Source organism: Schistocerca piceifrons, chromosome 3, assembly GCF_021461385.2.
Source record: "Schistocerca piceifrons isolate TAMUIC-IGC-003096 chromosome 3, iqSchPice1.1, whole genome shotgun sequence".
Taxonomy (NCBI): domain Eukaryota; kingdom Metazoa; phylum Arthropoda; class Insecta; order Orthoptera; family Acrididae; genus Schistocerca; species Schistocerca piceifrons.
The window spans coordinates 498,884,673-498,896,891 of record NC_060140.1 but is presented as its reverse complement, the minus strand read 5'-3'; the positions used below and the strand labels follow the sequence as shown (position 1 = coordinate 498,896,891).

At 40.1% G+C, this 12,219-nt stretch overlaps 2 protein-coding genes across 2 annotated transcripts in view; one reads left to right on the top strand and one right to left on the bottom strand.

Annotated features, from left to right (window-relative positions):
- Positions 1–12,219, bottom strand: part of LOC124790130 (protein melted) — a 253,327-nt gene that overhangs the window by 123,408 nt on the left and 117,700 nt on the right. The window contains exon 12 of the mRNA XM_047257704.1: positions 9,327–9,427. Within this exon, the coding sequence (XP_047113660.1) occupies positions 9,327–9,427 (101 nt within the window). The remainder of the gene's footprint in view (positions 1–9,326; positions 9,428–12,219) is intronic.
- Positions 1–12,219, top strand: part of LOC124790131 (tRNA pseudouridine synthase-like 1) — a 221,931-nt gene that overhangs the window by 209,280 nt on the left and 432 nt on the right. The gene's annotated exons all lie outside the window — the stretch shown is intronic.

Below are 12,219 nucleotides of genomic sequence, written 5' to 3'. Positions count from 1 at the left end.
AGTCATCAGACATTGTGAGAGAGGCACTCTACGGAACTCATGGACGTCAAATACAGTCAGGTGGTTGGCTGTCACTTGTGTCATATGTCTGTACGTGACATTTCCAGACCCCTAAACATCCCTATGTCCACTGTTTCTGATGTGATAGTGAAGTGGAAATGTGAAAGTCCATGTACAGCACAAAAGCGTACAGGCAGAACTTGTCTGTTGACTGACAGAGATTGCCGACAATTGAAGAGGGTCGTAATGTGTAATAGGCAGACATTTATCCAGACCATCACACAGGAATTCCAAACTGCATCACGATCCACTGCAAGTAATATGACATTAGGCGAGAGGTGAGAAAACTTGGATTTCATGGTCGAGTGGCTGCTCATAAGCCACACATCATGCTGGTAAATGCCAAATGATGCCTTGCTTGGTGTAAGGAGTGTAAACATTGGACAACCTGTTGTGTGGAGTGGCGAATCACAATAAACAATGTGGCAATACAATGAGAGGATGTGGGTATGGCCGGTGAACGTCATCTGCCAGCGTGTGTAGTGCCAACAGTAAAATTCGGAGGCGTGATGTTATGGTGTGGTTGTGTTTTTCATGGAAGGGGTCTGCACCCCTTGTTGTTTTGCATAACATCACAATACAGGCCTACACTGACGTTCTAAGCACGTTCTTGCTTCCCACTCGTGAAGAGCAATTTGGGGATGGCGATTGCATCTTTCAACACAATCGAGCACCTGCTCATAATGCACAGCCTGTGGAGGAGTGGTTATACGACAATAACATCAATGTAATGGACTGGCCTGAACAGAATCCTGACCTGCATCCTATAGAACACCTTTTGGATGCTTTGGAATGTCAACTTTGTGCCAGGCCTCACTGACCGACGTCGATACCTCCTCCTCCGTGCAGCACTCCATGAAGAATGGGCTGCCATTCCCCATGAAACCTCCAGCACCTGATTGAATGTATGCCTGCAAGAATGGAAGCTGTCATCAAGGGCGGGCCAACACCATATTGAATTCCAGCATTACCGATGGAGTACGCCACGAACTTGTAAGTCATTTTAAGCCAGGTGTCCAGATACTTTTGAGCAAATAGTTACCTCTATCAGGCAACATTGGATTTAACCGGCAGGTAGATCGATGCAACGAACACGAGTTGTGGGGATTAACAAGCTTGCTAACAGTGTCTCCCACCCGAACCACCATCACAAACCCAGAAGACTGTCTAGCCTATGATGCGCCATTGCAGTCTACTGTGCCAGTGAACTTGAAGTGAAACTGATTTGTGTTATCGGTTGTTGTGGTCTTCAGTCCAGAGACTGGTTTGATGCAGCTCTCCATGCCACTCTCTCCTGTGCAAGCCTCTTTATCTCTAAGTAACTACTACAACCTACATCATCCTAAAACAGCTTAGAGTATTCATCTCTTGGTCTCCTTCTATAATTTTTAACTTCACGGTTCCGTCCAATACTACACTGATGATCTCATGGTGCCTCAGAATGTGTTCTACTAACCGATCACCTCTTCTAGTCAAGTTGTGCTACAAATTCCTCTTCTCCCCAATTCTATTCAGTACCTCCTCATTAGTTACATGATCTACCCATCTAATCTTCAGCATTCTTCTGTAGCACCACATTTCGAAAGCTTCTATTCTCTCCTTGTCTAAACTATTTATCGTCCATGTTTTACTTCCATAAATAGCTACACTCCCTACAGATACTTTCAGAAATGACTTCCTGACACTTAAATCTACACTCGATGTTAACAAATTTCTCTTCTTCAGAAACACTTTCCTTATCATAGCCCTGTCGATATTTTATATCCTCTCTACTTCAACCATCATCATTTATTTTGCTTCCCAGATAGAAAAACTCATCTACTATTTTAAGTGTCTCATATCCTAATCTAATTCCCTCAGCATCACCTAATTCAATTCGACTACATTGCATTACCCTCATTTTGCTTTTGTTGAAGTTAATCTTACATCCTCCTTTCAAAACACTGTTCATTCCGTTCAAATACTCTTCCAGGACCTTTACTGTCTCTGACAGAATTACAATATTGTTGACAAACCTCAAAGTTTTTATTTCTTCTCCATGGATTTTAATTCTTACTCCAACTTTTTCTTTAGTTTCCTTTACTGCTCAGTATACAGTTTGAATAATGTGGAGGATAAGCTACAACCCTGTCTCACTCCCTTTCCAATCACTGCATTCCTTTCATGCCCCTTGACTCTTATAACTGTCATTTGGTTTCTATTGAAATTGTAAATAGCCTTTTGCTCCCTCTATTTTACCACTGCCACCTCCAGAATATGAAAGAGAGTATTCCAGTTAACATTTCAAAAGCTTTCTCCACCTCTAGGAATGCTGTAAACATAGGTTTATCTTTCCTTAATCTATCTTATAAGATAAGTCGTAAGGTCAGTATTGCCTCGTGTGTTCCAACATTTCTCTGGAATCCAAACTGATCTTCCCCAAGCTGGCTTCTACCAGTATTTCCATTTGTCTGTAAAGAATTAATGTCAGTATTTTGCAACCATGACTTATTAAACTGATAGCTCGATAATTTTCACATCTGTCAAAACCTGCTTTCTTTGCGACTGGAATTATTATATCCTTCTTGAAGTCTGAGGGTATTACATCTGTCTCATACATCTTGCTCACCAAATGGAAGAGTTTGTCATGGCTGGTTCACCCAAGGCTATCAGTAGTTCTAATGGAATGTTGCCTACTCCCAGGGCCTTGTTTTAACTAACTTCTTTCGGTGCTCTATCAAACTTCCTCTTCCATTTCCAAAATATTGCCCTCAATTACATTGCCCCTGTATAGACCCTCTATATACGCCTTCCATCTTTCTGCATTCCATTCATTGCTTAGGACTAGTTTTCCATCTGCACTCCTGATATTCATACAGGTGGTTCTCTTTTCTCCAAGGGTCTCTCTAATTTTCCTCTAGGCAGTTCTATCTTTCCCCTAGCGATATATGCCTCTACATTCTTACATTTGTCCTCTAGCCACCCCTGCTTAGCCATTTTGCACTTCCTTTTGATCACACTTTTTAGACGTTTGTATTCCTTTTCACCTGCTTCACTTAATGCATTTTTACATTTTCTCCTTTCATCAATCAAATTCAATATCTCTTCTGTTACCCAAGGATTTCTACTAGCCCTCATCTTTTTACCTACTTGATCTTCTGCTGCCTTCACTTCTTCATCTCTCTAAGCTACTCATTCTTCTTCTATTGTATTTCTTTGCCCTGTTCTTGTGAATCATTCCTAATATTCTCTCTGAAACTCTCTACAACCTCTGGTTCTTTCAGTTAATCCAGGTCCCGTCTCCTTAAATTCCCACCTTTTTGCAGTTTCTTCAGTTTTAATCTACAGTTCATAACCAATAGATTGTGGTCAGAGGCCACATCTGTCCCTGGAAATGTCTTGCAATTTAGAACCTGGTTCCTAAATCTCTGTCTTACCATTATATAATTTATCCAAAACCTTTGAGTGTCTCCAGGCCTCTTCCACATATACAACCTTCTTTCACAATTGTAAACCAAGTGTTAGCTATGATTAAGTTGTGCTCTGGGCAAAATCCTACCAGGTGGCTCCCTCTTCATTTCTTAACTCCAGTTCATATTCACCTACTACTTTTCCTTCTCTTCCTTTTCCTACTATCGAATTCCAGTCCCCAAAGACTATTAAATTTTCGTCTGCCTTAACTAGCTGAATAATTTCCTTTACCACATCATACATATCTTCAATCTCTTCATCATCTGCGGAACTAGTTTGCAAACAAACTTGTACTACTGTGGTAGGCGTGGGCTTTGTGTCTATCTTGGCTACAATAATGCATTCACTATGCTGCTCATAGTAGCTTATCCGCATTCCTATTTTTTTTATTTATTTATTATTAAACCTACTCCTGCATTACCCATATTTGATTTTGTATTTGTAGTCCTGTATTCACCTGACGAGCAGTCCTGTTCCTCCCACCACCAGACTTCACTAATTCCCATTATACACAGCTTCCATTTCTCTTTAATTCCCATTATACACAGCTTCCATTTCTCTTTTTAAATTTTCTAACCTACCTGCCTGATTAAGGGATCTGACGTTCCATGCTCCAGTCCGTAGAACGCCAGTTTTGTTTCTCCTGATGACATCCTCCTGAGTAGTCCCTGCCCAGAGATCCGAATGGGGGACTACTTCACCTCCAGAATATTTTACTGAACTGCCGCTGCAACTACTGAAAAGGCTGCTGCCCCTCTTTGGAAACCACATGTTTGTGTGATCTCTGATCACGCACCCCTCTGTTGTGGTGGCACCTACGGTAGGGCTACATGTATTGCTGAGGCACACAAGCGTCCCCACCAACGGCAAGGTCCATGGTATATGTTGTGTGTGTGTGTGTGTGTGTGTGTGTGTGTGTGTGTGTGTGTGTGTTATCAGTAAAAGTACAATATTTTTGATAGTAACTAGTTTCATAATGGAAAAAAATAAAAGGGATTCATATGATGCGGGCTATAAATTGAAAGTAATAGCAAATGCAGAACAATTTGGAAACAGAGCAGCTGAGCAGCATTTCGGCCCTCCACCAACAGAAAAAGCCATTTGCGATTTGCAGGGTAGTAAAGAAGAACTGAAAAAAATGAGGAACACTAAATGTGCAAATAGAAGACAGAATGCAAAATGGCCAAAACTAGATGATGATGTATTGAAATAGATTCAAGGACACTGTCAGAATGGCTCTTGAATTACGACAAAAATGATTCAAATACACATTTGTAGGCTAGCACTACAGTGGAACTTAACAGACTTTCAGGCGGAGTTGATTGGTGCAACAAGTTTATGATGTCATGATGATGCAAATCAAAACCAAAATAGCTGTACGAAAAGAAAATATTATCTTTCCATTGCTTTATTATTCAACACCGAAAGAAAACCAGTGTGGAACTGAGACAAATAGCGAATATGGACAAAACCCCTCTGACATGAAAGTTGCTAAAACATGTGGACATGATAAAATGCAGTATACTTTTGTCCTTTCATGTTGTGCTGATGGCACTCAACTTCATCCAGTGATCATTTTCAAGTACAAAAAAATTCCAAAACCTTCTGAAATACCACCAGATGGTGTTGCTCATGTAATAAAAGGGTTGGATGGATGAGGTTGGTATGAAATTATGGACTAACAGAGTGTAGGAGAGAAGGAAAAGTGCTTTACTGATGAAGAGTTCTCTTGTTGTGCTAGATCTGTTTAGTAGTCACCGAAAAATTCTGTGAAAGAGAAATTGAGGTATGGAAATAAAGAGCTTGCTGTTATTCTGGGAGGACTTACTTCACAATTGCAACCTCTTGATGCCTCGATAAATAAACCATTTAAAGAGTAAATGAGAGAGGAATAGAACAAATCGATGATGAATGAAACCCAACATGGATTCACACCGAAGGGAGATTTAAAACAAACTACAATCAAATAAGTGCATCAGTGGATACAACAGTTGTGGTCTAGAGTGTGAGCAGACATATTGTTAAATCTTTCAAGAAGTCCATCATAAGTAACACTCTCAATGGCAATGAAGACCATCCTATATATAAAGGGGATAATGACGCCGACAAAGAGGAAGAAGAAGAAAGTTCAGATGATGATTTTCAGGTATTTTAAATGTCAGTTCAGTTTTATAAACTAAGATTTTTTTCAGCCTAGATTTGTAACCTAATGCTAAAATTGGTACACGTCCTTTTTTAAAAAACTGCTTAAAAATTAAGGTTGGTCTTACAGTCTGTAAAATACGGTACCCAGATCTTACAGTCTGTAAAATACGGTACCCACAATCTAGCCACAAAGGAGCACTCCCCTCACGACTGAGTACCATAAGGACTTCAGCAACTGTATCACATTCTCCACCAGGGTTTTGACTATCTCTCATTGTGTCACGCATTGAGGAATTTAGTACCCACTATCTTCCCACCTCTCCCACAATGGTTCTACACCACCCAATGAACCTAAGCCGTATCCTTGTCGACCTCTCTCCATCCCTGCTCCCAACGCTTGCCTCTTGGCTCATAAGCCTGTAATAGGATACAAGACCTGTCCCAAACATCCTCCCATCACCACCTACTCTAGTCCAGTCACAGGCCTCTCCTACCCATCAAAAATAGGTTACCACTGTACTGCTCTCTACATGGGCATCACGACAAGCTGTCTGTTTGCATGAATGGCTAGCCACAAACTGTAGACAGCTGGACCACCCAAATGCTTAACACAATGCCCAACACAATGTGCTTCAATTCAATGACTGCTTCACAGTATGTGCCATCTGAAGCTTTCTTATGAACACCAGCTTTTCTGAACTGCGCACATTGGAACTGTCCCTGCAGTATATCCTATATTCCCATAACCAGTCTTTTTTCCACTCCTATGTCTCTCCTTCACACACCCCCACCCCCGAACTTCGTTACTGCAGCCACTTGCAGCCCTACCCTGTCCCTGCATGCTACCACAACTAGTACTCCTCCTTACCCCCAACACACACACCAGATTGCTTCTCCCATCAGGCACAGTTACAGTCTGTGGTCCGGCACAGCAACCACACTAGTGACGTGTGTGAGTTCAGCTTGTGTAAATGTGTATGTGACTTCTACTTCAGAAGAAGATCTTTTGTCCAAAAGCTTAAATGTACAGCACTCTTTTCATTCTGTCTGTAACTCAACATCTCCTCTATATGGTGAATAGCAATTTATCCTTCTATTAATATTGTTGATAATCCATCCTAGGCGTTCCATTGTTTTAAATTCCCATGTAAGTGAGTAGTGACTACATTGTCGCTTACTAAAGTCAATGAAAATGGAAATGAAGTCCCATGCTTCTTAACAGAGTGTAGGGGAATGATTCGGGAGACCTGCACCGCTGTACTAGGTAAGGTCCTAATGGAGGTAGTTTTCCATTGCCTTCCTCCAACAGTAATGGGGATGAATGATGATGATGGAGATGACACAACAACACCTAGTCATCTCGGGGCAGGTGAAAATCCTTGACCCCGCCGGGAATTGAACCTGGGACCCTGTGTTTGGGAAGTGAGAACGCTACCGCGAGACCACGAGTGGCGGACACTAAAGTCAATAGATACTGCAAAATTAAAGATTATAATAAAAACATAGCAACACATAAGACAAGACTGGAAGGTGGAAGAAAATTGTTGGTAATGCTTATTGCTGTATTTGGTTACTGAAGCAAATAGGCATTATCATTAAGCACCAACTGAAATTTCAGAGAATCTGAATGTAATACAAAAGAAACTGATTGCCTCACAACATACAATTTCAAGTACTGACTTAACCTCAAGGAAACTCGTCAAAATAAAAAGAACCAACAGTTTTTCTTAAAATATAATTAATATAATAAATTTACTGGATACATAATATATTACTTCTTAAAATAACAAACTTCAATCTCAGGTATGTATCCAGACAACTGCTGATTTCTTTCTTCAAAACGATTCGAGGATACAGAATTTTTGTGTGGCACTGGAGCAAAAAAGGTATGGAACGTTTCAAAAATATGTATTGCTGTTAGCAAACAAAGCAGCAGCACATTGAACTACTCACTAAACATATGAAAACAAAAGTTCAAATTCAAAATATTGTCACATCATCTACAATCCACACCCAGAACAAGATGTTTCTATTTTTCTACACTTACAAGCCACAATCAAGGGATGAGATCATTTCTGTAATGGATGGTCAGGCAAGAAGATAGTTGGCATGAAAGTGTTATAAGGAATATGACTACGTAGAGTACAAATAACTCTGTCACAATGACAAAATTATCCATTTGTATTCCTCAAAGCTATTGCATAAACTATGATCAAGACTGCTATTAAAATACTGTGGAAGTATAGTACTCCACAACGAAAATGTTACTGTTATAGATGCTAACAACATGCTTTCCTGATCATCATAGGAATTCTGTTGTGCAGCATTGCAGACTATTTAGACCAGTACAAGCTCATGCTAAATCCATGTTCTTAACCAGACAGTTATCTCATAAAAGTGAAGACAAGGGTATAACTGAAAAAAGACTAAATAAAAAAAAGTCAGTATAACTGCTATGATGCACGACGTTTTGACTGCTGAAGAGATATTTGTGGTTTGTGTACTGGTAACATATTGCAGCAGAAACTTAAGACAATGAAGATGGCAGACCATCACAGGATTAATTATTTGGAAATGTGACACTATAGGAGATTACTTTGAATACCATGGACACACAGTAAACTAATGAATCAATCCTGAGGCAGCTCAGCATCAGAACAAGACTGTCAACTCTTGTCAACCAAAATTAGTTGAAATGATTTGGTCACATTGCCAAAAAGCAAGAGGAAATCGAAAGAAACACTCACAGATGGTAAAAGTCAATTGCTGAAGACCTAGAGGATGCGTACCATTGCAGTGGATAGATGAGATTAATAGTTTAATTGGGATGTGCTTGCACCAAGCAAGTCACCATGACCAATATAGAGCTTTGTGAAGACAGGTCATCAAAGGGCTTATCAATGAGGCCACTACATCCTTGTGTAGGGTTAGACCAAAGAGAGAGATCAATGTATGATACCCCCACCTCCCAGCTCCAGTGCCTTTGCATAAACCATAAATCAAACAAAGATGAGTGTGGTACAAAAATTTCCTCCCATTTCAACTGCCTTCAATTCAGACCTTCCTTCACCTGGGCTCTTCATCTTCTTCATGGTCTTCCAATTGGTATTCATTCACATTCAGTCCATTCTAGTGTTCTTCTCACACAAGTCCAGCCCTTTGTCCACATTGTGTGAGAGGGTGAAATACAGTGGGGACTGTGTGTGTAACAAGATCACTACGATAGGTGTGAAGGCCTCACAGGAACCCTGAAAAGTGAGCCAATGGTGTTCTGGTGAGGCTACGAAGGCCCAGCAAGCCAGCTGTGGACAACCCATTAGTTTTCAACAATAAAACAAACCTCAGATCATACAAATATATGGGGTAATTTAGAAATTAACTTGTCTGCTCTCTAACAAATGATGAGGTGAACAAATACAAGCTGTATAGAGAAATGCTTGGAGGAAAAGTTTATCAGCAATCAAATTTTGAATTTCAGATTCTGCTCAATTTTTATTTTATTGATTTCGAGATTTACTAATCACCCATATTTGGTAAAAAATCCTACCAGTGACATATTTTACCAGGCCACAATATGCATCAAATCATACAAAATTTACAAAAGCTGTTACACATTACTTTACTTTACATAATCTTCATATTTTATTTTTTTAAAAAAGGCAAAGAGGTACCTCCTGCTTGGATAACTAATGGACCTGGTTGAGTTGTGGGCTGCGGGTATGATGTAGAGATTGACAGCATTAGGTCATCTCTCAACCCTGTACCACTGCCCCTGTAAACATGAGGAAAAACATAAGACAAAGAAGCAAACTCTGAATAGTACTTTAACTACTCGTGTTTAACTGCAAATATTATTGTTATTATTTTGCATGATGTATCAAGATCCGTGTGTCAGCCAATTATTACATACACAAGAACACTTAAAACAGTACTTTTATTTACAAAGAAAGGGAAACTAACATCAAACAGTTATATGGTGTAAAATTTTTGCTCCTAAATCTGCAAGCAAATTATACTTGTGAGAAAGTTAGCTATTGTATGGCCAAAGAAAGACAATGAATTACAAATGTTAAAATTCAAGCTTTAAAAACAGAAGGTTCTTTCCCGAAAGATGACAAGATCAAGACTGGGAGAGGTCTCTCATATGTACAGCATGTGGTTCTTGTCCCTCAGAATTTATATTCCAATTTTTCTCTTTCTAAGCACACAATACCGGAAAAAAAGGATGCGCAAGTTAGACGTAATCTGGCAATGGGGCAAGCACATGCTCTGTATGCCTGATTTCTATGATTCAGGTGGCAGACGAAGTAAGAAACAGCACTGTAGAGGCTAATGCCAAAGAAGATCTGCAATTTAAGAACCGTAAACATCACATTGCACTATGCCTACAATATCTATGTGGAAGGACCTGGAGCTCATTAAGTCCTTTGACACTCATGTTTCCAGTATTAAGTAAATTGTATGAACCAACATTATTCCAGCACATTTTCTAATTACATAAAATATTAAGGACTTTAAATAAGTTTCAGAGCGTTAAAGAGCAAAAAAGGGAGATGTGAGAGTCAGTGCCCTTATTTGTGTTGAACATGCAACAAGAAACTACTAGCAAACACTCCAGCAGTGAGTGTTTCTTTAAGGCTGACCTTGGAGATCTTACCTGCAGAGTCCCTCGGATGAAGAGTCAAAAAATCTAGCACTGGCTAATGCTCCATTTGCTCTCTGCCAGTATAAGAGACTGCTGTATGGCACTGATTGTATGTGAGTGAAAAATTTGAATATGATATTATTCCACAAAGCTTCTTCTCCAATCCACTGCAGTAGTAATGTTCTACTTCAACAGATGCCAGTATCACAGTCACTTGCAAAATGGCCAACTCCAATATCTGTATTAGACAGTGTTCTGTGATGGAATTCTTGAATGCAGAAGGTGAAACACCCATTTGCTTTCATGAAAGACAGAAAAATGTGTGTGGTGATGCAACCATGGGTATCAGCACTGTTAAACAATTGGTTCATTGCTCTAATGAAAGTGAAAGGCAAACACTGCTCACTGACGAAGCACAGCAGCAGGCCAGTGACTGCTGTGACTCCACACAACATCCAGCGAGTTGACGACATCACTCATAGTGAGCACCAGATGACTGAAGATGATCTGTGTCACATTACCTTCCTTAGCAAAAGGCAGTGTGATGATGATTATTTAACAACTTGTTTACTCAAAGGTTTGTGCAACTTGGGTAATAAGAACATTAACCAAAATAATAGAGTGTCAAAATTGGATGGGAAGTCTTGCATCATCCTCCACACAGTCTTGACCTAGACCATCAGACTTCCATCTGTTCAGGCCACTAAAAGAAGGGCATTGTGGGACTGACTTTGAAGATGAGGACGCCATGAAAATGTCCATGTGTTAATGGGTTTGGAAGCTGAACCATGTGTTTTACCACACTAGGATACATCCCCTTATTAAAATATGGACCAAAATTGTGGAAATGGACGGAGATTATACTGAAAAGTCATAAATTAATCATCAGTGTTACGGTTTTCAACTTGTATAGTTCATGAAAGATAGAGAGAGAGAGAGAGAGAGTGGGGGGGGGGGGGAGGAGGGAGGGAGGGAGGGAGGGAGGGAGGGAGGGAGGGAGAGAGAGAGAAGGTATTACTTTTTGACTGATCTTCGTAATAGCATTGTTCCAATGACATTTGTAAGAACTGACAAGATGGATACAATTGTGTCTCATCCCTCCCCCGCCCCCTCCAGACCCCCTTCTCTCCCTCTCTTTTCTGAAACTCATGTTTATTTTAGTTATTTTAGGTTCTGAAAGACTGAAGTTGTAATAATAGCAATAAATACAGCAGTGCAATGTATGCAAGGGCTGGTGAGGATATTATGAGTTTGTCAATACTGAATGACTCCTTAGGAGAGTATAATGTGTTCAGTAAATATGTACGCAGTAATGACACTGAATGAGGCGCTGCAGCAGGTAGGACACTGGGCTCCATTCACATGTTGGCTGTTAAGGACATGGTCGATTTCCTCCCCCATCTTTTTCAAACCCAAAATTGTGCTTGTCATCTGTGGGACATTACATTCTTTTCTTCTTTCCTTTTGTGGTAATAACAAGAGGGCTCTCGACAGTTCAAACCCTGAGACAACTTGTTGTTGACTGCCAAAATATAACACACACATTACAAGCTCCATACAAAAGTAATGACTGTGGGGCTCTGTGATCATTTCATCAAAAGCCTCTTTGTCTAAAGATTCTTGAGTGCACATACAGGAACAAATGGTTACCCTATGATGTGTATATACTGATATTGTGACTGCCTCTAAGTTAGCCAACTTGAAGAATGGTATTCTCTCTCTCTCTCTCTCTCTCTCTCTCTCTCTCTCTCTCTCTCTCTCTCTCTCTCTCTTTCTGCCTAGTTCATTATGCTTTGGGAAGGGTACATGCTACCACCAATATCCATTCTCTTTTGGGCATACTTGTGTGTTTATTCAGTGGTACAGATTAGCAAAAGCTCATCACAGGCCTTTGGATGAAGTTGCTTGACTTCTGTAGC